At 51.3% G+C, this 25,780-nt stretch overlaps 1 protein-coding gene across 4 annotated transcripts in view; it reads left to right on the top strand.

The window, feature by feature from the left end:
- Positions 1-25,780, top strand: part of RIN3 (Ras and Rab interactor 3) — a 117,965-nt gene that overhangs the window by 29,184 nt on the left and 63,001 nt on the right. For all 4 annotated transcript variants that reach the window (XM_079914622.1, XM_079914621.1, XM_079914620.1 and 1 more), the window contains 2 exons: positions 7,006-7,213; positions 23,520-23,637. In XM_079914622.1, coding sequence (XP_079770748.1) covers positions 7,006-7,213; positions 23,520-23,637 — 326 coding nt within the window. The remainder of the gene's footprint in view (positions 1-7,005; positions 7,214-23,519; positions 23,638-25,780) is intronic.

The following is a 25,780-nucleotide window of genomic DNA, read 5'->3' as shown; positions in this document are numbered from 1 at the left end:
TTGATGACCTTTCAACACAGGCCCTCAAGGCTCCAGAACTGACTTAAAAATGCCAAGAAAAAATAGCGGGAGTGAATCCCAGGGAAATTGCTGTGGTGGAAAGAACAGGCTTAGGTGTTCAGAGACCCCCCCCACTCCCCCACCCCCCACCCCCCACCCCCCACCCCCCCAACCCCCACCCCCGCTCTATATCGCCTTGGCTCGTGACATGCTTTGGGACCTTGGGAGAAGGTGTGTGCATGTGGAGTTTTTGTTTTGCTTTTTAATTAAATATTTCAAAGGTAGCGAAATCTAGAGGAAAAACATAGCAATGCCCTGATCACCCATAATTCAGCTTTGTTAAATCCTACCCTTTTGTCATATTTGCTTCAGATGTTTTACAAGCAAACAAATCATTACAGAACTGGCTGAAGCCTCCTTCACACAGTTTCCTGACCCCATTTTCTTCCAGCCCCTCCGAGGTCACCATTATCCTGAATTTGGTGTGCATGTGTATCCACAAACAAGACACAGGACTGTTGTGTACGTTTTTGCACTTTATAGAAATATTTTCATTCCTTCTGTAATTTGCTTTCTTCATTCAACATTGGGGATTTGGTTTGCTTGACTTTAAAAACTCGTTAACTTTTTTCTTTCGAAATAATTTCAGACTCCCAGAAAAGTTACAGGGTTAGTACAATGAATTCCTGTAGTACAGTCTTCATTCAGATTTACCAGTTATCGACATTTTGTCACATCTGCTGGTTCTCTCTGTCTCCTTCATTTTTTTTTGAACCTTGTGACAGTAATTTGCAGACACTGTGCCTCTTTACGCCCATATATTTCAGTGGGTATTTCCCAAACATGGGCATTCTCTTACCTAACCTCAGCACACGAATCAAGATCAGGGAATTAATATTCATGCAGTTGACAGGATTTTGAGATTTAACTGTGTAGCGATTGGTTCCTACCTTTCAGCAGCTGTGCCATAGTCCAGGGTGGACTAATCACAACTTATTTCTCGTTCTCTCATGGACGGACTTTGGTTGTCCCCATTTTCTCTCCCTATAAATGCTTCCATTATCAATCATCTCCTTATCCCGTGTGCGTCCTGGGAGTGGGGCTGCTGGGGCCTGGGCTACGGCACCTCCGTCTCTTTTAGATTTTGGAAATCATTTTCAGAGCAGGTGCACCTGTCTTCATTCTCATGGAGTGCTGTACCCCGTTGGTGCTCTAGTGCATTTAGGGGCTGAGCAATGGGCTCTCGCCTATCTTAAGCCATTTCTCATGTTGCTGGTGTTCGTAAGAGAAACAGGGCGTGACCATGTGCGTGGTTACTCCAGGTAGAATAATGACCTATTTGAGGTGTTCTCATGTATCAGACGATGCTTGATGCATGTTACATGTGGCAGGTATTACCAGCTCCATTACACAGATGAGAAAACTGAGGCCCGTAGAGGTTAAATACCTTGTCCTAGGTCCCACGGCCAGATATGGCAGGGATTGGGACTGAGGCTGTGTGAGTCCTAGTTCCTCATCTTCAGGCTATGCAGAGTGTGTGAAATGACCACCGCATCTCTGATTGTGAGTTTGTCGTGAGAGGGGTCCACTGAGAGGCTGTTGCCTCTTCCTGCAACATCCCACCTCCCCCCACACCCCTACACGCCTGTCCCTGTCATCTGGTCCCTTCTTCTCTCTACAGAGGGAGTCATTTCATTTAAGAGCAGTCAGCATGGAGGAGAAGGGAGAGGGTGGGGGTGGGGGACAGCAATGAGCGACCATCCTCCCTCACCCTGGGAGTGTCAAGGCACGGCTGGTTCTCCGGGCCTCCAAGGTCAGAGACAGAGAAAACTCCCCTCTGGGGCTTCTGGACGGTCCAGCCCCAGCTCGAGAAGTCGGTGCCATTTCAAAAGGAGGAAGGCTTTGGGCTTCTGGAGGCTCACGGTGGGCACAGGAGCCCCACCAGGCAGTTCAGTTACAGCTCTTAGAGGTTTGCTCTTTATCGCTCCAGAGATAATCATCAAGCACGGTGTGCCCTCTCATCTCATTTACGCCCAAGAGAAACCCTCTCCGCTGGTTTTACTTACTCCCCGTTTTACAGAAGAGGAAACCGGAGTCAGCGTGGTTATGTAGGCAGTTAAGCCCCTTAGCGAGTCAGTGCAGAGCTGGGATGACACGCGGGCTCGGGAGGCCCCAAAGCCAACAGGTCTCCACCCTGCATGCATTTTTGTGACAAACAGATGTATTTTCACATATTTATTTAAAATGAGTTTTAATCCTATAAGTAATGCATAATTAGCATACAAATTTGAAACAACTCCCCTGCACTTCTCAGAAATAACTGTCCTTAATGATGTCTCACAGAGCCTTCAGGAAATTATTTTTGTGTATAATTATATTTCTGTGTCTCAGTGTGTGTTTGTATATATTCCAAATGGGATAAAAAACATTAATGAACGCTCTTTCTTTGCCAGGTACTACAAGGATACATATACACGGAAAATTTTTAAAATTTCTTCAAGAAGTAGAATAGTGTAGAGGTTATAACCACAGACTCTGGATCCAGATTGTCTGGGTTTGAACGCCAGCTCTGCCACTTATAGGCTGTGTGACCTTGGATGAGCTATTTAGTCTCTCTGTGCCTCAGTATCCTCGTCTTTATTTTTTTATTTTATTTTATTTTTTATTTATTTATTTATTTAATTTATTTTTGGCTGCATTGGGTCTTTGTTGCTGTGCGCGGGCTTTCTCTAGTTGCGGAGAGCGGGGGCTACTCTTCGTTGCAGTGTGTGGGCTTCTCATTGCGGTGGCTTCTCTTGCTGCGGAGCAGGGGCTCTAGAGCGCAGGCTCAGTAGTTGTGGCACACGGGCTTAGTTGCTCCACGGCATGTGGGATCTTCCCAGACCAGGGCTCGAACCCGCGTCCCCTGCGTTGGCAGGCGGATTCTAAACCAAGAATATGTTCCATGCCTCTCTCCTAGCCTCTGGTGGTGACCATCAATCCTTGGTGTTCAAAACTCATAACTCCACTCTCTTCCTCTGCCTTCACATGGCTTTCTTGTATCTCTGTGTCTTTTTTTTTTTTTGGCCACGCCACGTGGATTGTGACATCTTAGTTCCCTGACCAGGGATCGAACCCGTGCCCCCTGCAGTGGAAGCGCGGAGCCCTAACCACTGGACCTCCAGGGAATTCCTCTGTCTCTCATTGAATTTAGGGCCCATTCTAAATCCAGAATGATGTCATCTGTAACTTAACTACATCTACAAAGAGCCTTTTTCCGAATGAGGTCACATTCACAGGTGCCAGGTGTTAGGATTTGGGCATATCTCTTTGGGGGACACAGTGCAGCCCACTCCAGTAGGTGTGAGGATGCCTGTGTGCTGTGGGCTACTTATGGATGAAGAGGCACATTGCTGCCCTGATTGGCATTACCAGGGCCCCTCCTACCCTGGCCCTCCGTGTCATTTGTATACTCATGCGCCTTGCACAGAGTGATCGGGCCGTCCCATAACATTGATTGCTGGGACCAGGTCTCTTTATCTCAATACAGCCACTTGGCCTTGAAGCTGGGGTGAGGCCTGCCTGAGGTCAGGATCGTGGGTGGGACGGAGACGGCCTTTTCCTGGTCCTCCCCTTCCATCCCACACTCCCCCCAAGTTCCGGCCAAGTCTGTACAAGGGGGCCTCAGTTCTCCTTACAATGAGGCTTCATTGGAACTTTCTGAGCTGCTTCCCTGGGACCCACACAGGCAGCCCGAAGCTGGCGTCCTCATGAGCTGGGAAACGGCGGGGCCTTCTTCCACACAGGCAGCATCCAGCCAGGGTGCTGCACCCCGAGCTGACACCACACCACCTGGGTGGCCCCCTCGGGCGGCCTCTCCACCCCAGAGCAGAGCTCTCCTCTCCACCTCACCCAGGTTGCATAGGCCGGTGACTGGATGCGGCACCACGCCAGGTCACTCCTTCCCTTGGGAGCTAAGGCCAGGATGCTGAGCCCAGGCCCTGTCCCTGTGGCCCAGGGCAAAGGTTTCCCTGGTGTCTGACCACACTGCGTCTGGGTGGGGCAGCACGGACGACCCGCCCCTTGAATCGGAAGGCTGTTAGGACTGCTGATGAGAGCTAATTGCTCTACTTCCCGTGAGCAAGCAGAAGGAAAACAGTCATGGAATGGTTTGTCTTTCCGGTGGAATTGCTCTAAAGTTTTTAGGCTCATTATTCTGCGCTAACAGTGCCATTAATTACCCGGGGCCCCCGTGGCTGCCTCCGCAGGGCCCTCAGCTGGATCTTGGCTGGTGAGAGGGAGGGCACGGGAGCTGGGGTGGCCGACCGTGCCAGCAGATGACATAGCCACTGTGGGCTCAGTGATGGTCCCTGGCAGTTAGAGCTGGTGTGGCCAAGCTGTTTAACAGCAGTAATCATGGCAGGGAAGCAGCCTGCCCGGGTGCCGGCTCAGGGCGTTCACCTCTCTGCCCTCCTGCTCGAGCCCGGCAGTCCAGCCTGGAGCCCCAGCATCAGCACCAGCATTTAATGGTCGCAAATGGGCATCTAGAGGTCCAAGGTCAGCAGGGACTCAGAGATTAGGAGGCAACTTCCTGGTCCCGTTACCATTCTTTGGCCTGGTCACAGCAGGTGTCCGTGTCACTCTGTCCCTTCAGGGCTCTGCTGCTCCTGTGGCCTGGTGCAAGGCCCAAACCTCCCCTAGCCTCAGCTGCTCCTTCTGTAACGTCTAGACCTTGCTGCGGCCTTTGACACTTACGGCTTCCACTCCAAGCCTCAGGTCCTGCCAAGCCACCACTTAGGGGGCCCTGAGCAAGCCCTTGTGACTCCTGCCCTGGCCCACCCAGCGGGAAGGGAGAACACTGGAAGACTTGGGCAGTTCCTGGAAAGCAATATCTCAAGAGCCTTTGGCCTCTTGAGTGGTTTAGTCTGAGAAGCAGATAGATGCAGAAACTGAGACCCTAAGAGGGAACGGACTTACCCATGGACTTAACTAAGCTACCTAAGCCTAGTCAGTGGCAGAGAGAGAGCCAATTGCTGTCACTCCAGCTGCCGTTAGAGTCCTAACTGGCCTCTGGGGGAAGCCCTGGGCCAAGTGAGAAGGTTTTAGGATGATTATAAAGCCTTTTTGGTGCCAAGGATGTTTTGTGTTTCCAAGGGAGGTTGGAAAAACCTAACAGGCCCCGAATGCTTGTTTCTGGGTAATTCTGGCCTCCACTGTTTTCACTGCTTTCCCAGAGGAGATGCTGGACCGCATTTCAGGGCTTGGGAAGAGGTCACATCAGTATGAGCTGGGCCGCCCTGGCCTTGAGCTCCAAATGAGACCCAATTCCACAGCCTGTGGACACCCATGGGGCTGCCCTGCTGCCCCTTCCAGACCCATGACGCCTGCAGCTGCCTGGGACACTCCTGTCAGCCTGGTGACGTGGCACACTCTTCTGTGTGGACCCAGAGGGGAAATCCGTAGGAACCCACGGCACACGCAGCATCCAGGGAGGGAGGGCTCCTCGGAAGGTTTAGAGTGGAGGCGTCAGAGGAGGGAATTTTTAGCACACTGACATTGCCGGATCTCTCATCACCACGTACCTTTCTAGTCTGGTCTCTGCAAAACCCAACACCGCTAGACCTGTTTAATCCCACACTTCCCAGTCTCCCCACCACCCAGAGAACCACCAGGACCCTCGCCCTCCCCTTGAGGAAATGCTCATCCCCTCGTCAGGACTCCTGGCTCCCGCTGCCCTCTGACCTCAGCAAATGATTCCACTTTTCTGTGCCTCTAACAGGGCTCATCCTGGCCTCCTCCCGCCCCACCCCCCGGCAGCTCCTTAACAACCAGCTTTATCTCTGGTGCCCGTGGGCAACATCAAGGGACATGGAGCAAAGGAGAGGCACCAGCCACATCTTCCTGGCTTTATAACTAGCCCCTTCTGTCTGATTAAGGTTTTCACCCCTGCAGATATCCTGAGATTTCGTTCCTCAGGTAGAAGGCAAACAGACCACACAGCCCACCCGACTCAGGATTTGAGGCACCAAGATGCTGTTCCTCCTTTTCTGGAATCAAAACTCACATGCCAGTGTGTAGGGGGTCGGGTGGAGGGAGCGTGTTGGGAATGGTCTGGGATCTCTTAGACTGGACCTCTACTTTGTCTTGCCATTTCTCAGGCCTGTGATTCTCCTCCTTTCCCCAGGGACCCTGACGTTTTACATCGTCAGCTTGGGGGTCAGGGAGTGTCGACTGGGAGGGGCACAAGAAAGCCTTCTGGAAATGTCTGTATCAGCATATCTAATAGAAATATAATGCAAGCCACATATTTGGTTTTAAATTTTCTAGTAGCCACACCGAAAGTAAAAAGAAATAGGTGAAATTAATTTTAATAATGTTTTACTTATCGCAATATATCTGAAAATTATCCTTTCAATATACAATCAATGTAAAATATTATTAGTGAACTATTTTGTGGTCTTTTTTTTTTCATACCAAGTCTTTGAGATCCTGTGTGTATTTTATACTTAGAGCATGTCTCAGTTCAGACAACTCACTTAAGATCTGATGTGGCTAGTGGCTATGGTACTGGGTAACACAGCTCTCTCTCTTGATCTGGGTGGTAGTTACACGGGTGTAGACATACGTTAAACTTCGTCTGACTGTATACTAAAGACTAGTGCATTTCACTGTGTATAAATTACACTTCAATTAAAAAGTTTTAAAAACCCTCTTCAGGGCTCTGCTCAAATGCCGTTGTTTTCCTGAACCCACCCTGGCTTGGAATTAGCTACTTCCGTTGCACTGTGCTTCTGTTATATTTATTCCAGTCTTGTGCTACAGCTGGTTTTTTCTGTGTATGTCTCACTCGTTTTATTATAAGCGCCTTAAGGCGAAGATCCCGGTTTGTTCATTTTTAATTCCCCAAAGGGCCCCAGGCTACCTAGATGCTGAATAAATAAGCATGGTTGAAGTGAATCGCCGTTTGTTGTAAACCCCTCTCTGGGCTAGCGGCAGGACGGGCTGGTCATTTGATTCTGTTCTCAGTCCTATTCCAGATGTTGGCAAAGGAGAGGGACAGCAAGAGGAGGAGGAAGATGGCGTGGGGCCTCGTCTGCCAGTCACTCCGAAGAACTGCCTTCCTCTCCGGGGCATCAGCGTCCTGGAGAAGCTCGTCAAGACCTGCCCGGTGTGGCTGCACGTGGGTCTGGGCCGGGCAGAGGCGATCAGGATCCTGCACCGGGAGGCGGCCGGGGTGAGTCGGGGTCTCTCATGGCCGGTAGGTGGGCACGGCTGTCGGGAACTGCGCGGGCTCCCACGGAAGCAGCTGCCCTCTGGGCAGCTGCCCATTTGCTCTCTTTTCTTAGGTTTTATCAGCTTTTCGACCAGAACTCAGGAGCAAGGGACTGGTGGGAGGTGTGGTTTCTGCTCTGGGGAGCAGGTGTCCCACTGGGGCTGTACGGCTGGCGGGGGCTCTCTGGGCGTATGGGTGCCCGCGGCAGGACTGACACTTTGAGAACTCAGCCAGGGACTAGAGAGTCTCCGAGCCGGAGGGAACTGAGAAATCATTTTACACCCCCTTATTTTACATGTGAATATGAGGGGCTGTGTGATGGAATCGAAAGTGTTTTGTTTTGTTTTGTTTTGGAGTCAAGCTCTGTGAGTTGGGAAATGGCTTCAATTTTTTGAGCCTCACTTTTCTCACTTTGAAATGGGGTCATTAATAGTATTTTCCTCCTCGTGGTGTAAGCATTACAGAGGAAGATAGATGCCACGCACCATGCATTTTCTCTTACGTGCTACTTCCTTTAAAATTGTTTTTAATTTGTTTAATTTTAAAAGTGATACATACAAGTATTTACTGTAAAAAAAATATCAAGCTGGACAGAAGTGATAAAGTAAGAAGTAAAGTGTCTGATAACGGTCTCTGCCACCCACTCTTTTTCACCTAACCTATTTCCCAGAAGTCTTTTTTTGTTTGGGGCTTTTTTTAAATTGAGGTGAAATTCACATAACACAAAAGTAGCCTTTTTTTTTTTTTTTTTTTTTTTTGTGGTACGCGGGCCTCTCACTGTTGTGGCCTCTCCCACTGCGGAGCACAGGCTCCGGACGCTCAGGCTCAGCGGCCATGACTCACGGGCCCAGCCGCTCCACGGCATGTGGGATCTTCCCGGACCGGGGCACGAACCCGTGTCCCCTGCATCGGCAGGCGGACTCTCAACCACTGCGCCACCAGGGAAGCCCAAAAGTAGCCATTTTTTAAGTGCACAATTTAGTACATTCACAAGGTTGTGCAAGCACCACCTCTATCTAGTTCCAAAACATTTCATCACCCCAAGATAAAACCCCGTATCCATTAAGCAGTTACTCCCATTCCTTCTTCTCCTGGCCCCTGGTAGCCACCGGTCTGCTTCCAGAAGTCATTTCTGCTGGCCGTGTGTGGCGTATCTGTCCATTCATCTTCCATGCAGACACCCACATCTGTAACAGCTAGCATTCACCAAGCACTTTACTGTGTTCTGGGCACTGTCATGTGTATAAGCACTGTTTATCCTCACAGCAGCCCTCTGAGGTAGGTAATACTAATATACCCGTTTCACAGAGGAAGTAACTGAAATACGAAGCAGTTAAGTGACCTCCCCCAGGGGACACAGCGATCGCGTGCCTGAGCAGTCGGGGAGCTCCCGTGCTGTATCATACACACAGGTTGTATTTGACCGAGATGGAATTGCATCTTATAGCCATTTTTTGCCGTTCTTACCCTCAATGTGGTGTGTATCGCTGCACTGTGTCCGGGGAATAGTCCAAGCTCCGAAACACAGGGGGCTCAGGTAGTTAGCAGACTAATTCATCCTGGACTAGATAAAATCCATCAAGTCAGCAGTTGTACCTGAACTTTGGAATTACTGGAACTCATGGGGCCTCCAGCAAAGTACCACGAAGTCCCACAGAGGCTCCTGCCATAGTGAGTGGGGACCGTAGAGGCCTAAAGACCCAGCTGAATCCCTCCGGGGCCAGGGGAGGCCTCCCCCAAGGCATGGCCCCAGCTGGGGAGAGGGTTGCCGCGAGGGTGGGGAGGCAGGGAGACCCGCATCCTCAAGGAAACAAGATCTGTTGTTTCATTCCTCCCCACCTAAAGGCTTTCAGTTTCGAACTGCCTGAGGCTTTAGAGCAGATTATGAAACTGCATAGAAAATAAAATCAGAGATTCATACCAGCAGGTGTTCCAGTCGGTATTCCCAGGCTGCAGCCCCAGCTGGTCGTCCACTCTCCTATTAGAATCTGAGGGGATTAGCGTCCCACCCTTCTTGGGAGGATGCAGCTGAGAAACAGGCCCAAGTGCAAGGTTGTGGTGTGACGAATGGCCATTTTCTGGACCTTACTTGGTCATCAGGAGAGGTGTGTCCAGGCATGCGTGTAGATGGGGGTGGACCAGACAGTGAGGACCGTCCCGGGAGACGGCAAGTAGGTCTCCAAGGTGAGCTGCACTGGGTGTAAGTCATGCCCACTTTGTCCAAAGGTTCGATACTCTCTTCAAAAAGTTTACGACAAGCCCAACTCAAAACAACAGTAGTGGTTCTGTGTGGAGATTGCTTATTAATGGCAGGCCCTGTGCCAAGTGTTGTATGAACGTCACCTCATTGAATCCTCGCCATAATCCTGTGAGGTGGACTCTGCCATTATCCTCATTTTACTGGTAATGAAACTGTGGCTATGAAGAGTGCCCTTGGGGTTCCCAGAAGCAGAGGATCTGGGAGGTGACCCCAGGGGACACCAGTGGGGGAAATAAGACAAGGAAGGGAGGGCAGCTAATAAAAGGTATGTGTGGGGCTTCCCTGGTGGCGCAGTGGTTGAGAGTCCGCCTGCCGATGCAGGGGACGCGGGTCCGTGACCCGGTCCAGGAAGATCCCACATGCCACGGAGCGGCTGGGCCCGTGAGCCATGGCCGCTGAGCCTGCGTGTCCGGAGCCTGTTGCTCTGCAACGGGAGAGGCCACAACAGTGAGAGGCCCACGTACCGCAAAAAAAAAAAAAAAAAAAAGTTCTGTGTTGATGCAGGTTACCCCTGGGGGCAGTGGAGCTGGCTTCTGCTGGGGCACTTTGGGAGCCAGGGTAGAAACACATCTCAAGGTCATTCTGCCCAGAGGGCTGAGGGAGCTGATATTATCCACTGACTGATGATAGCCATTGGTTCCAGGCAATGGGGGATGAGGATTCATGTTCCAGCACCACCTCTATGCTCTCAGTATGAGAAAATCTGACTGGCCAGAAACAGCCGGTGAGCAAAGTGATGCCAAGCTGGCTGTTGGAAGCAGGACTGGGGTCCACTAAAAAGAGTGGGCAGGGCCCCAGCAGTCTCTACCACTGGGAGTGAAGTCACCTGCCCAGGGTCACATGGCTAGTGAGTTACAGGGCTGAGATTTGATCCCAGTCTCAGCTAAGCCAAAGCACACCCCTCCCAAGGGTGAAGGTTAGTAGCCGGAAAGAAAAAGAAGTAATGTTTTGAGGTCAGTCAATACCAGATGGGTTTGGGTATAAGACACGTTTATAAAGATGGATAAAATCTGATCTTACCACTGTCCTCTCAGAGGGTCTAGTGGGGGCTTCATGCACGGATATGAATGGGAAGGCATGGGGAGGGCATGTCTCAGTGCTGGGTAAAAGGCAGGACAGCGAGTGACCTAGAGGAGGCGGGGAGCCTGTCCAGGTGGGCTGATCTGGGCAGACTTCCTGGAGGAGACAGATGCCGAGCTGGGCCATGCAGGATGGACGGGCAGGATTGGGATGGGGGAGCTGAGTGGGTGGATGGGTGATGGAACAGCACAGGCTGAGCCCCAGAAGTGGGCATGAGCTGGGCTGGGGCACACAGGGAGGGAAGAGGGCATGACCGCAGGGATTGGAGCCAACTGGAGTCGCTGGAGGGCAGCACCAAGATGCATTCATTGCCTTGCAATGCCAGCGTCTGGCTCAGGCTTGGGTGCAGGGTATGTCTGGCTTTGGGTGTTCGTTAGAACAAGTGAATGAAGGATGGCAGGGAGAATGGGGCTGGTTCTGGGGAGCTGGCAAAGCCGGGCCAGTTGCTCAGGGCCTGCCTGCAGTGAGGGACGAAGGTCACGTGGCTGTGTTTACTTTCTAGGTGAGCACACATCACACAAGGCTTTAAGCCTTCATCCCAGGCTCCGTGGCTACAAGAGGCCCAGACACCTCTTCACCCCAAGTAGGTGGAGGTACCCAGGTCGCTGTTTTACAACTCAGGGGCTGAGTATAGAAAACAGAAAGCTTCAGGCTGGGTCCTGAAGTGACACCCTTGTCCAGAGCCTTGAATCTAATCCCAGGAATGAGACCACAGGCTACTGTTAAGACCGAAGGTGATGGGCTAAAAGAGATCAGCCGGGCCCTTCCTGCTATTGCCCCCTTACTCTCCCTCTGAGACCACAGGGACTGGGTCAGCCCCAAGGACAACAAAATTGGAGGAGATGCACCTTCTGTTCAATTCTCTGCCCTCACACCCCACTCTTCCCCGTGAGCTTCTGTATTTTCAAGCAGAAAGCAAAGCCCTAAAGCTCACACTCTGATAAAAGACTGGCCAACTTTTACCCAAAGTTGTTCTTTGCATGATCTTATTGAGCCTCACAGCAACTTCTGTCTGGTTGGCGTTATTAGTGTCCCCATTTCCAGATAAGGAAATGAAGGCACAGAGAAGTTAAGTCACTTGCCTGAAGTCACACAGCTAGTAAGAGCAGAGTCTGCATAGTATGATCTTCAGGAGATGCTGGGAAGGCCCTTTGCTGCATAATATCACTCTCGTGGAACTGTCTGAAATTCCACCAGTGCAATGGCTTCATCGTTTTTAAGATATAGACACTGGGTAGCCCCCAGGCTGTGAGAGTTCGGAGGGTCCTCAGAAATAACCTGGACCCACCCCTCATGGCACCAGTGAGAGACAGTGCTTCATCATGTCTGGGGCCAGTGGTCAGGAGACTGGAGATCCAGCCCCTTTGTCCCAAATATCTGTATGACCTTGACCATGTCCCACCCCCTCTACTACTCCCCATCTCCTGCAGTCTGCTTCTCTGATAAGGTTCTGGGAACATATTGGCCCCTTTCTGATTCGCGTATATCCAGAGCAAGGCAATCAAAAGCCATCTTTATTCATCCTGCACCCAAATGCTGGGGTGTTTTTTCTTTTAGTTTTATTTTAGAAGTTTTTGGTTTATAGAAAAGTTGCAAGGACAGTACAGAGAGTTCCCTTATGTACTTCTCACCCAATTTCTCCCACTGTTGACATCTAACATGAGTATGGTACATTTGTCACAATTAATGAACCAGTATTGATACATTAGTATTCACTAACGCCCATACTTTATTCAGATTTCCTTAGCTTTTACCTAATGTCTTTTTCTGTTGCAGGATCCCATCCAGGGCACCACATCACATATAGTCATAGGTCTCCTTAGGCTCCTCTTGGCTGCAAGTTTCTCAGACTTTCTTTGTTTCTGACGACCTTGATGGTTTTGAGGAGTACTGGTCAGGTGTTTTGTAGAATGTCCCTCACCTGGGATTTGTCAGATGGTTAGACTGGGGGTATGAGTTTGGGGGAGGAAGATCCCATAGGCACAGCGCCATTCTCATCACATCATGACAGAGGTTCCTACTGTCAACATGACGTCACTGTTGATGTTGACCTTGATCAGCTGTCAGTTTCCGCTGTAAAGTTACTCCTTCTCCTCCCCCTTTCATACAGTTCGCTTTGGAAGGAAGTCACTCTGCACAGCCCACACTCAGGGAGGGGGGATTTATGCTCCACCTACTTGAGGGCAGAGCGTCTACATAAACTACTTGAAATTCTTACGCACAAGAGATTTGTCTCTTCTCCCCCATTTATTTATTTATTCGACCACTTACTAATATCGATGTAGACTCATAGGTACTTATTTTATGCTTTGAGTTATAATCCAATACTACCATAATTATTTTATTGCTCAAATTGTTCCAAATTTGGCCACCGGGAGCTCTTTCAGTTGGCTCCTGTGTCCCTTTGACATAACCCCATCGTTGTGCGTGTGTTTTGATTATTTGTTTGTTCAGAGCACTTCCTTACTTTCTTACACTAAAAGATGCTCCACATTGTCTTGTATATTTCTTGCCTCAGTCCTAGGATCGGCCATTTCTCCAAGGAACCCTTGTTCCTTTTATTGGAGAATAATGTTAGAAACCAAGATCTGGCGCTATGTGTGTTCATTGCTACTGAAGTGTCATTGCTTCTAGGCCAAGAGGTGGTCTTTTAGTGAAAGAAACCTCTTGTAAGATTGCTTTTTGTAGTGAGGGGTTAGCTCAAGTGTTGCAAGGCTTCCCTGGTGGCGCAGTGGTTGAGGGTCCGCCTGCCGATGCAGGGGACACGGCTTCGTACCCCGGTCCGGGAAGATCCCACAGATCCCACATGCCACGGAGCAGCTGGGCCCGTGAGCCATGGCCACTGAGCCTGCGCGTCCGGAGCCTGTGCTCCGCAACGGGAGAGGCCACAACAGTGAGAGGCCTGCGTATCGCAAAAAAAAAAAAGAGTTGCAGTAGCCTGAGTTGCAATATGGACCAGCCCACGTTCAAGGCATCTTCCCCTGCTGTGAGACCAAGGAATACCAGTTATGTCCAATATAGTTTGGCGAAAGCACCGGTGAAACCCCTTTCCTGCCCCTTCGGGATGCCAGAGCCAGGGAAGAAGGCATAGTCAGCAGGTCTCCTGTGTGCCAAGCACTGTCTCTCATCTTTCCACCAGCCCTGCAGAACAGGGGGCAGGCTCTCTATTTTATAAGTGAGGAAACCCACCTCTGACAGTCATATGGCCACTAAGTGATAGAGGGTGATTTGAACCCACCAACTGACTGCTTTCAAAGACTTTTTTTTTTAAAAAAAAACCACAGTGTGTCAGCCTCATCCCCAGAAATGCGGGTTTCTTTGGCTTAGAGCGGGGCTCAGCCACCAGGGCGATTCTGATAGGCAGCCAGGATGAGAAACGCTGCTCCATGCCAGGCTACAGCCTCGTTATCAGTAATGGGAAAGGTGGGCCACGCGTGTCCAGAGGGGGCTTCGGCCACTGGACCCCTGACCTCCACAGGCACTTGTGGTGCCTCGGAAGAACCAGCCACTTCTGTTCCAGCCCTAAAGAGGGTGATTGGAAAATTTCCCCAAGCGACTGGAAAATAGTCCTAAAATAACAAGAGTAGAAAAGCAGACACAGCTCTGGATTGTCCGGGCCAAGAAGGAATAGTAAAAACAAAACCATTTAGAGTGTATTTAGCTTTGGGTTTTTATGTAATTATTTGAAGAGGAGGAGGGGAATGCAGTGGCTGCATAATTCTCTCCCTAAGCATATTTCTGTCCCAGCTGTTTCTGAAATCAGTTGGTCTTTCCAAACCCCCTCTGGCTGAAGGTGGATACAGAAGGGCTCCAACCCAGCCAGGGGCTCGAACTTCCTGGATTGCAGTAATTTACCTGTGAAACTAACCCTCATGTAAGCCTCTTGGGGGTTTGGGAAAGACCCCAGGACACTGATGCTGGGAGAGAATCTTCTAGAAGGAAGGAGTCCTGGACCCTTTAGTCCCCCTACTTCGCTAGCCTGGAAAAGCCAGCTCAGAGAGGGGAAGTGACTTGCCGAAGGGCACAGCAAGCCAGGGTCCGCACCAAGAGGGACACTGTGTCCTGCCTCACAGCCCAGGGACCTGACCATGAACCCACTGTTGTTTCAGGGGGTGGTGGTAGGGGAATCCTAGCTCTTCAAAGAAAACCGGACCCTCAGAGTGGGCATGTCGCCCGTCAGTTTGTACAATTGGGGAAAGAGGATTCTTCTGCTTTTGGTGAGTTCCTAATCCAGTATGTTGGGGAAGCTGACAAAAGGGGAAAAAAATAAAGAGGGAACAGAAGGAATGGGTGACTCAGATGTCAGCTCAACAAGGCACCAGACGACGCTTGTTCCCACAGAGGAGAGACGTTGAGTGAGGACACTGGGGCACAGCAAGCTTTGTGGGTGGCCCGGTTAATCAGGGAAGGCTTTCGGGAGCAGTGGCTCAGGGAGGGTCCCAGTGTGAGCTGGGAGCAGTAGTGTGAGCTGCTCCATTCCTAATAACCCCAGGTAGCCCACAGGCAAGGGTCCTGGAGGTGGACAGAGAAGGTTCCGGTGCCTGGACTTGCCACCTCACTTTCCCTCACTGCTCACCTTGAGCTCATCCTTTCACTCGGGGCTGAGACCTGAAGTCTGGAGCTGCTAGTGAGGGTGTCTTTCCGTCTCCAGGGTGCCTGGTGCCCCACCATGTTGCCTTTCTGAATCATAGAGCCATCCATGAACAGGAGGGTGGAAACGCTTCCTCCGTACAGCAGGGGGCTCTGAGGCAGGTAGAGACACCATATACTGGGTGCTTATTATATAGCAGGCCCTCTGCCGAAGTCATGTGGGCAGTTCTTTCATTAATCCTTTGAGGCACTGGGCCTACGGTAGCTTCAGCCATAAGGCTACTGTTGTTTATCTAATGAGAAATATGGAGGTTTGGGGTCTAGGGCTGGTTTAGCAGTCCAGTGATGTCTTCAAGACCCAGGTCCTTTCCACCTTTCTGTTCCTCCATCTTCAAGGTTAGCTTTTGTCCTCTGTTTGTCACCTCACGGTTACAGAATAGCAGCTGCAGCTCCAGCCATCTCACCCATTTAAAAGCAGGAGGTCATGGGCAAAAGGCTTTCTTCTCTTAGGCTCAGCCTTTTTGTCAGGGAACAGATGTTTTTCCAGATACTTTATTGGCTACCCCTGACTGTGAGGGAGGCTGGGGAAGGGGGTGAGTGGCAGAGGGGAACAGAAGAGCCATGATTGGCTCTGACCAAACAGGATTCATCTCCTGAGGCAGAATGCACTGCTCCCAGGCCAGAATTGTGGTCAGTTAGCCAGGAGAGGGAGGGGAACTGGTTCTCAGGGGGGCTGACTCTTAGCGACCATCACAGGCAGGAACTATCATGATGCCATTTTGCAGAGGAAGAAGCAGCCCCAGAGCAGTCACACAGCTCAAGAGTAGCCGACTAAGGACTGACCTCTGAGAGCCTGGCTCCAGAGATCGTGGGCTAAAGTCTTCCACAGAAGGGCCCAAGGCCCGATGCTCTGGACCTTCCCCTTTCCCTCCCTCTTTGCCAGTCTTCTTCCTACACTGTATTCTCATCTGTACAAGGGGTAAAATATTCTAAACGCCAGGGAGGGAGTTGCTGCAAGGTATCTAAAACCTCTAACCAGGTGCCTGGCATAAAACACATGCTCAGTTGGTGGGCTGGCTGGGTTGGAGGACGTGTACTATAATGGTCACAACCCTGATCTGAAGGTCACTGGCCTTGCATTCTTGTCCTGGCTCTGCCACGAACAAATAATGTGACCTCAGGATGTCTTTTTGCATTTCTGGGTCTTGGTTTCTTTGGCTATAGAGTGAGGAGCTGGACATACCCGTGGCTTTCAAACTTCCCCACCAAGCTCTGGGGACCCCTCAACAGCACCTCATAGGAGGAAGAGAGGAGGGGGGTATCCAAAGGATGAGGCCCCACCTCCACATAACCCACAGCTGTAGCATTGCCTACTGTGGCATAACGAACCGCTCCAAAATCCAGTGGCTTAAAACAGCCACTATTCAACTTTCTCAGGATTCTGTGGGTCAGCAGTTTGGACTGGGTTCTGCTGAGTGGTTCTTCTGCTGGTCTCTCCTGGGGTCAGTCAGGCAGCTGCAGTCATCTGGCCAGCTGGCCAGAGATGGCCTTGCTCCCCTGTCTGGCGGTTAGTACCAGCTATGGGCTGGGCCTCACGACTCCAGCGGGCTCACTCAGCCTTCTTCACATGACAGCTGTGGTCCAACAGGGTGAGCATGGAAGCAGACATGCCTCTTAAGGCCTAGGCTTAGCCCGCCACAGAGTCACTTCTGCTACATTCTTTTTTTTTTTTTAAATATTTATTTATTTGGTTGCATTGGGTCTTTTAGTTGCGGCAGATGGGCTCCTTAGTTGCGGCTCGAGGGCTCCTTAGTTGTGGCTCGAGGGCTCCTTAGCTGCGGCTCACCAACTCCTTAGTTGCGGTATGTGGGCTCCTTAGTTGCAGCATGCATGTGGGATCTAGTTCCCTGACCAGGGCTCAAACCCAGGCCCCTTGCATCGGGAGCACGGAGTCTTAACCACTGCGCCACCAGCGAAGTCCCCAATACATTCTTTTGGTTAAAGCAAATCCTAAGGCCACCCTTCCAGGTGCAGGGAAATAGACCCCACCTCTCGATGGGAGGAGCTGCAAAGAATTTGTGGCCATTTTAATCTACCGCATAGGTGAGTGATCTTTGAGTCCCTTTTCCTATCTCTTTGTTTGGAAAAAAGATACATAATAATAATCGTGTTAATAGTTATCATTTATTTGTCAAACAAGATTATGCAGATAAAAATCTTAGCATCTGGTTTAGTGCTCAGTAAATGGTAGCAGTCTATAATAAGTATCAAGTGCATGCTCTATGCCAGGCATTTATATATATGACCAGCAATTCTCATAGCAGCCCTGAGAGGTGGAGATGATTATTCTCAGGCTCAGACGAGGAAATCGAGACCAGAGGAGTAAAAGTAACTTGCCTGCAGACCCACAGCTGGTAAGGAGCAGAGCTGAGCTTTGAGTCCCCCTGCAGCTCTAAAAAGTGGGCTGCAGGGGGTAGAAAGAGAAGTAAGAGGGGCTTGGAGAATTTGCACATGGACCCCCTCAAGGGTGCTGGAGAAGGAGCTCTGGGAGGCACACCCAGCCCGTGAGCCCCCTGAGTGCTCACCTGCAACAACCATCACGGGCAACATCTCCTTAGAGGATAAGCAATGGACACCTGGTGGGGGAGGGGTGTGATAGGGACACAGGCAGTTCACTCAGATGCCCTTCTCCTGGCACTGGCTTTGCTGAACTCTGCTGGGTTTAAGCATGGGAGATGCACCTTAATCTAGAACGCTTTGTAGGAGTTACCGGTCTGCATACGTTCTCGCAGTGAGCCGCACGGCGACACTGTTTTTGAGGTGCTGTCTGTGGCTACTTCCTAGAAGGGACCCTGTGACTAGCTGAGGTGCTAAACCTCCCCAAAGGGGAACGTGGAACAGACCATCTTATTCCGAAGGACAGTGGCCAAGGCAGACCACTGACTGGGGTTCTGCCCATAGCAGGCACCTGTCAGTGCCCCCTCCCCGGCTGCCATCTGGGCGGGAGAGGTCAGAGGACTCCTCTAGCCTCTGTCCCTGCTCCTCCCCCCAAACCCCCAACCCAGAACCTTATCTTGGCTTTTCAGATAAGAGCCCCAGGACTTGGCCACGGCAGAAGGAAGTGCTACAGGAGGCTCTGTGGCCATGCTGAAAGGGTGGGTGTTGGACGCTCAGAACTGGGAACCTGAGCCCAGCCTGGGGACTTTCCACCCCCGTCTGCACCCCTGGCCTGTAGTGAGTAGATAACACAGACTTGATGGCAAGAGATAAGGGAGATGTTCTTGGCGACACCTGGGTCTGCATCTTCTGCACTTCCTGTTTGCGTGGCCTTGGGTTTATTTAACCTCCCTGTGCCCTGAGTCTTCATCCATCGGAAGGAATGGTAGTAGTGCCTGCTTCCTGGGGCCGTGGGGAGAGCTGGTGATGCCGAGCGTGAGGTACTTGGCCCGGAGCGCAGACGTCAGCCGCTCTTTTCAGCTGCTGGCTCCTTACCCTCCGCTGCGCCACACCCTCAAGGAAGTCCCTTCTGGGTTTTTTTCACAGCAAACACATGTGGTAGACCGATCCCCAGTTCTAGACGGAGCCCGAGACTGGGAGACTGAGGAGTGTCAACCAGCCATGGGGAAGGAGGGCGGAAGCAGATGGAGAATTAATCCTCAGTGAGCATCGGTGGAGACACGTGTATCCCACTGGGTGCTTTCCTATGCAGCGTCTCATTTACCCTTCCAACACGGAGGCGTGGGGCTTTGGTTTCATTTCTTGTTTCTGCTGGGTGGTCGTGGGTGTTATCCCCACTTACAGCTCAGAACACTGAGGCTCGGAGAAGCCACAGAATTACCCAGGGCCACAGAGCTCACGGCTGGCTGCTCTGGGCCCTCTGGGAGCCCAAGAAGAAAGGCAGATTATGAGAGACTGTGACTCTCCCCGCAGCTGGAGGAGTTCCTGTCCGAGAGCTCTCATCTCCTTTCTTTCTGTCTGTGGAACGGGAGGGTGGAGAACGGGGTCCATGTCTCAGCGGAGTGACTAAGTCCAGAAATAGTTGCGTGCTGGGTGTGAAAGAGCCAATTAGACCGCAAGGCGGCATTGCTGGAGGTCCCAGTTGAGGCTGGCGACCATGATTTGTCATTGCAGTCACCCTAGAGAGAGATCAGTGGGGGTCAGATAGTCCAGGAAGAAGTTGACCATCAGTGGAGTAGGCAGTCTATGTCGTCCTGCGGCCCCGGCCGTCCACTCGTCTCTCACTCGATCTCTCTGACAAAAAGTCCATCCTTAGGATAGGTATCCTTACTGTCTTGTTTTATTCTCTTGTATTTTCTTTTGGAAAGAGAAATGGTTGGTGGCATCTGCCTTAATGGGTCATGACCCACAGTTTGAAAAACACTGCTTTCCTTCCTGTGCCATTCCTGACGCTCAGGGTGGCGAGGGGCCACTCTGCTATGTGCATGTGCTTCTGAACCAGTGACCTGGCTTGTGTCCCTCACACATGTGCCCTACGAGGATAGAAACCCCCAGTTTGTTTTCAGTTGAGGGGAGCGCCAGCCTCAGCTCCTTCCCGGTCAGGGTCAAGGATCCAACGTTGCTGTCTGCCTTCCCAGGGACACCACCGGCTCCCGCTCGGGCCTCGCTCCCTGTGCCCGGCTCCCCAGAGTTCCAGCAGGGGGACCCCGGCAGCAGCCGAGAGTTCCCTTATTCACACTCACTCCCACATATGTTCACTCACACACGTTCACACACTTGCACACACTCACTGTGCTCCGGGCGACAGTTCTCTGATACCAGTTGGCTGTCCTACAATTCAGTTCAATTCTGACATGACTACCCGAAGCGAACACAGACCCCATAAGTTAAAGGGAAGGTCCCCAAAAGACTGCTCTCGCTGCAGAGGCCAGACACTCGTGGGGTCCCTAGGCTCCCTACTCTTCTGTCTGACTTGGTCACAAACGTGACCCCTCTTTAGGTTTGATAATCTGCTAGGAAGACCCAGAAAACTCACTGAAAGCACTATGCTTATGGTGACAGTTTGAATATAAAGGATACAACTCAAGATCAGCTGAATGTGAGACACGGGGGTGAGGTCTGGGCTGGGGAGGGGGATACGGAGCCCCAATACCCTCTCCCGATGGAAACCGGGCACGCACCCTCCCCACGTGTCAGTGTGTTCACCAGCCAGGAGATTAACTCATTGCCCGGTGCTTGAACTCAGTCTGCAGTCCCTCTCCCCTTTCCAGAGGTCAGGGTGGGGTTCGGGTTCCAACCCTCTAGAATTATGCGACTGGCTTTCGGGGGCAGCCCCTCCTTTAAGGTCCCACTTGAGCCGACTGTTAGCATAAACTCAGGTATGGCCCAAAGGGGCTCTTTATGAATTACTAAAGACCCCCATCACTCAGGAAAATCCAAGGGTTTTAGAAACTCTGTGCCAGGAGCCAGAGACAAAGGCCAGCTGTATTTTTTATAGCACCCATAGGCTTACTGTCTCTCACACACACACACACACACACACACACACACACACACTCATTCTCTCTCTCTCTCTCTCTCTCTCTCACACACACACACACACACACACTCCCTCACACATGCTGGGTCCCATGGACCTGATGGGTAGGCGGCAGCTCGGCCTTGGATCTCTGAAGAGGAACCAAAGTGACCCCTTTTCTTGGAAAGACGCATTCCTGGGGGCAGTCCAGGTCCAGGTGGACGCATCAGCTCACAGCAGGCGAGGCTGTGCCGGGACTGCAGAGAAGCATCTAGAGGAGAGCTGGCCTCCCGCTGGGTCCCCTAGGAGGGCCGTCCTTCCAGGTGGGGCACCAGCACCCCCGCCCGGCTCGCATTTCTGCCCCAGAAGCCTCTCTCTCGCCTTCCTCTATCCGCTGGGTTCTCAGGCTCTCTCCACCCTGCCCTGCACGAGGAGAGGGGCTGGCAAACTCATTTCTGACCGCGGTTCAATGACTGATGGGTGCCTTGTGTCCCTGCTCGCTCCCAAGAGGCACTCTCACGGAGAGCAGACACTTCAGCCAAGGGACTGCCCTCTGGGGGCCGGGCGCAGGGCAGCCGACGGCTCAGGATCTAGATCCGAAGGGCCTGAGCTCAGGTCCCAGCTCTGTCATCCTGGGCATTACCTGCCTCTCTGTACCTCAGTTTCCTCATCTGTAAGATGGGGATAATAATAGCATCACCCTCTCGTATGAGAATTAAGTAAGATCATGGAATCTAATGAACTGGGGTTAAGGCTTGGGTAGAGGAGGGAAGCGATATGTGTTAGCTGCTACTAGTCAATAATAACAATATTATTATAATGTTTTATTGACAATTATAATGACATTGTAATAACAATTTAAATACTATATAGCAATATCATAATAATAATAGTAATCAATAACAATGGCGGGTAATTTGAGGCATCACCCACGGGGTGGCAGGACAGTGTGCCTTGGTGGGGGAAGGGGAGAAGCACCATCTCTGTGCTTCTCCAGAGCCTGTCAGGCTTGGGGCCACATCCTCTGGAGGCCCAGTGGCCCTGCTCCCCAGTCTTCTCTCAGCATCTTTGGCCAGACTTCCGGTCTTCCAAACTCTAGACCGGGCTCTTAGAGCCTGAGTGGGAACGGCTTAGACCCCTCGTGTGGACGAGGGTGGAGGGGAGGGGGGACACCATGACCAAGTCCTTTCTCAGGAAAGGAAGGAGTGACCCTTCCTGGGGGGAGGACCAACCCTCTTCCTCTTCCCCAGGGGGAGCTGTGCCCCAGGAGGTTGGGGAGATCCCAGAAGGTGTCTGTCATCACCTGGAAGAAGGGACGAGCCTGGGTGGGGCCAGTGCAGACTAAAAAGAACATTTTAAAACCACACAGTCTATGAAAGGAATCAGGGGTCCCCTCCCCCTGATGGCCACAGGGAGGGCACTGCCCCAGGGCTGCTGTGGGTGGGTGTAAGAGTGGAAAACTTCAGAGTCACAGTCCCCTTAACTGAGCAGAACCGTCGTTCAGAACAGGAGAAGTGAGAGTGAGGCGTCTGTAAACGCCCTGGCTCTGGTTTAGACTTCGGGTGGTGCTGGGTTACTAGAGCACAGACAGGTCCCTGGGGCTCAGAAGCATCGTTTTGTTTTTGTTTTTAATTTATTTATTTTTGGCTGTGTTGGGTCTTCGTTGTTGCATGCGGGCTTTCTCTAGTTGCGGTGAGCGGGGACTACTCTTTGTGGCAGTGCGCGGGCTTCTCCTTGCAGTGGCTTCTCGTTGCGGAACACAGGCTCTAGGCGCGTGGGTTTCAGTAGTCGTGGCACGAGGGCGCAGTAGTTGTGGCTCTTGGGCCCTAGAGCGCAGGCTCAGTAGTTGTGGCACACGGGCTTAGTTGCTCTGCGGCATGTGGGATCTTCCTGGACCAGGGCTCGAACCTGTGTCCCCTGCATTGGCAGGCGGATTCTTAACCACTGCACCACCAGGGAAGTCCCAGAAGCATCGTTTTCGACTAGAGTAAACCCACAGGAGAAGAAAGGGCAAGTCCCTCCCTGGGCAGGATGTATAGAACAGAGAGGGGCTGCATAGCGTGGGGTCTGGAGCATGGACACCAGCGTCCAGGGCTGAATCCCAGCTCTGCCCCTTTCAGCTGTGAGGCCTTGGCCAGGCAAAGCCTCCAGGGTATGTCCTAGGGGCCAAGCCCATATGGGTATTTCCTCAGTTGATCTTCACACCAGCCCGAAGAGCCAGGTCCTGTTAAAGTCAGAGAGCGCCTCAGTTTCTTCATCTGTGAAGTGGGGATAACAGCAAAACTCACGTCACAGGGTTATTGAGAGAATCAAGCAAGTGAATATATGCAAGGTATTCATAACAGTTCCTGTCACAGAGAAAGCTGTGTATATTAGTTATTAGTTATTTTTGTTTCCATGGGGGAAAAATAGTGTGAATTGACTAATATTTATGATTGTTTCCAGCAGCCTCCCCCAGGGCATACATGCTGGGGTGTGAGTTGAAATTCAGCCCGTCCATTTGAGCTTTTCTAAGCGTGACCCTGGATCACTGCCTGTACCAGATTAAGCTGATTCCAGACCCGCTCCCCTCCCCCAACTAACCAGCATCTCAAGGGACGGACTCAGGAATCTACACTGATTTAGTTGACCCCCCTCGATGGACAAATGAGAAATTGAGACTCAAGGAGCCAGGGCACATGGACCACGTGACACATGGCTCTGGGGGCAGAACCCCTAGTTCTACCTCGAGATGCTAGACTCCCCCACCTTGCCTTTTTGTTTCTGGAACATTCCAGATGACTTCCATCTCACTCTTGTCCTTCTAAATAACCTGCCCCCCAAATCTTTGACTCATGGAGTTCCCCCTTCCTCCATTGCAGACGTTCCTGGTCCGCCGGGACAGCAGCTTGAAGCACCCGGTGCTCTGTGTGCACTTCCCTTCCCCAAACGAGAGCTCATCCGCGGTGCTGGAATACACCATTAAAGAAGAAAAATCAAGTGAGTACCATGTCCCCGTTCTGCCTGGAGCCACACAGCAGCGGCAGATGCTACGCCCTGTAACCACAGACACTCCTCCCAGGCCAGAGGGTCTAAAATTAGAAGAAGGGGGAAGGTTTCATCCGCTGAAGTTGTTTGGCCCGGTTTGTTCTGAACTCGGTTTATCACTCAAAGTCAATGCGAGTTTCCACTCACCCATGTCACAGGTTGATGGCTGTGCTTCCTCAAGGCCTCTATGAAGTCTCCTCTTGTTAGGTCATGGTAGAGAAAGGGAAGGAAAAGAGAGGACATGTCTGGGCCCCTGGGTCCTAGTGACAGCTCAGCGCACACTCAAACCGTGATCTTGGACAAGTCACTGAACCTCTCTGAGCCTCGGTTTGCTCATCTGTCAAATGGATATAATAGTCACTTCCTGTCTGTATCACAGGGCCTTTGTGAGGGTCAAACGGGCAAGCCATTTGAAAGACAAAAATCCTGTGTGCGCCCAGGGCTGCCAGGAGCAGGCTTGAGCCTCCGTGGAAAAATGTTTGGGGACCCCCAAACAAGGGTGGGTTTGTACGCAATTGAAAGGGTTTGGGCTTCCGAAGCCCCTCCTCTCGTGGGCCACGCCAGGTATTAAGATCCAAAAAGCTTGTTGAAAGAATCTGTAGACTATTCCAAGCACCGGCTTAGATCCTCTTACAGATTGATCCAGGGATGTCAGAAGCTTTTTACTCTTGGTTAGCAGCAGAGCGACAACATTTAAAGAAGGTAAAATATTTAAGTATTTTATAAATATTATAAGTGTATGATAGAAATATATACTTTCATCATATATTTGCATAATTAAATGTTATATAAATATAATAAATATTTTTAAAATATTTTAGGGTGCTTGTTTCTCAAGAGACACTTGTGCCCGACACTGGGAAGATGCAAAGATGAAAAAGACAGAGCTCTGGCTTCAAGGCTCTCCCAGTGTAGTTGGAGGGTGGGGGGCAAGGTGGGTGGGAGAGACACAGATCTCAACACTTGCTGTGCAGTGTGACAGATGTAACTGCACAGGGACCTCTGGCCGAGGGGCACAGAGGATGCAGACCACGGTGGGAAGGATTCCGGGAGGGTGTCAAAGAGGAAGGAATACAGGCTGGCTCCGGAAGGGTGAGGATATTAGTTCAATTAAATGCTGCTTTTCTAGCTCCAGAGGTAGAGGAGAAAGCAGAAGCAGGGGCAGTTTCCCGTTCTTGCCATACACTGAATGGGTGAAACAGTTCACTCATTCGTGTATTCAACAGTTGATTATTAAGTGTCTGCTCTGTGTCTCAGGAGCTGTTCTACCATTGGGGACACAGCAGGGAACAAAACACAGTCCCTGCCCCTAAACAAACGTGGAGAGTCATGCTATGGAGAACACATAAGTGGGAAGATTAGCCAGCTGTTGCAATAACAACAAAAAATGTAATGGGTTAAACCCAGAAGGGGCTAGTTTCCCAGTCATGTGCAAGGTTCCTGGTCAGTGTGGAAGGCTCATTCAGGGACCCCATCTGGAGCACGCAGCCCCCAGTTTCTTGTGGTTGACTCCATGCCATAGGCTGGAAGGCGAAAGAGGAGGCTTGTGGGCAGGTCTTACCTCAATGCCTGAAAGTAGGTGTGTCACTTGTGCTCACATTCCATTGGCTAGAACTTGCTCACATGGCCACACCCAACTGCAAGGGAGACTGGGAAATGTGGTCCAGACACCTGTCCAGGGAGGCGCAGAGGGCCTGAATCTTGGTGAACTGCTTGGAGTCTGCTCTCTGGGTAAGGGGTAAGGAGTGTGTGGGGTTGTTAATTTATACAGCAACCCTTAATGACTCCTGCCTTACAGCATCCAGCGGGGAAGACAATGTAGGGATCTCAGAGAGGAAGGAGAGTGTTACAGTTTCCCCAGACCAAGCATATAGCGTCCTCTGATGACTGCAGAAGGGGTGAGGTTGTTTGGGGCACCTGGGGCGGCACAGACCCCGGGTGTGCTTTTGATCTCCTGGGAGAAGAGACAGCCATCAGCCTGTCTGCTTATGGTCTTGTGCAGTCCTGCTGCTTATTGAGAGTAGCCAGGCTGTCGGGGACTTCGCTGCCCAGACACCAGGTATCTACAATCCTTTAGAAGTCCAGGAGCCAGTTG

The sequence above is a fragment of the Stenella coeruleoalba genome (assembly GCF_951394435.1).
Source record: "Stenella coeruleoalba genome assembly, chromosome: 2".
Lineage (NCBI taxonomy): Eukaryota > Metazoa > Chordata > Mammalia > Artiodactyla > Delphinidae > Stenella > Stenella coeruleoalba.
The sequence above is the reverse complement of the archived record's forward strand: the minus strand, read 5'-3'. Positions and strand labels throughout refer to the sequence as shown.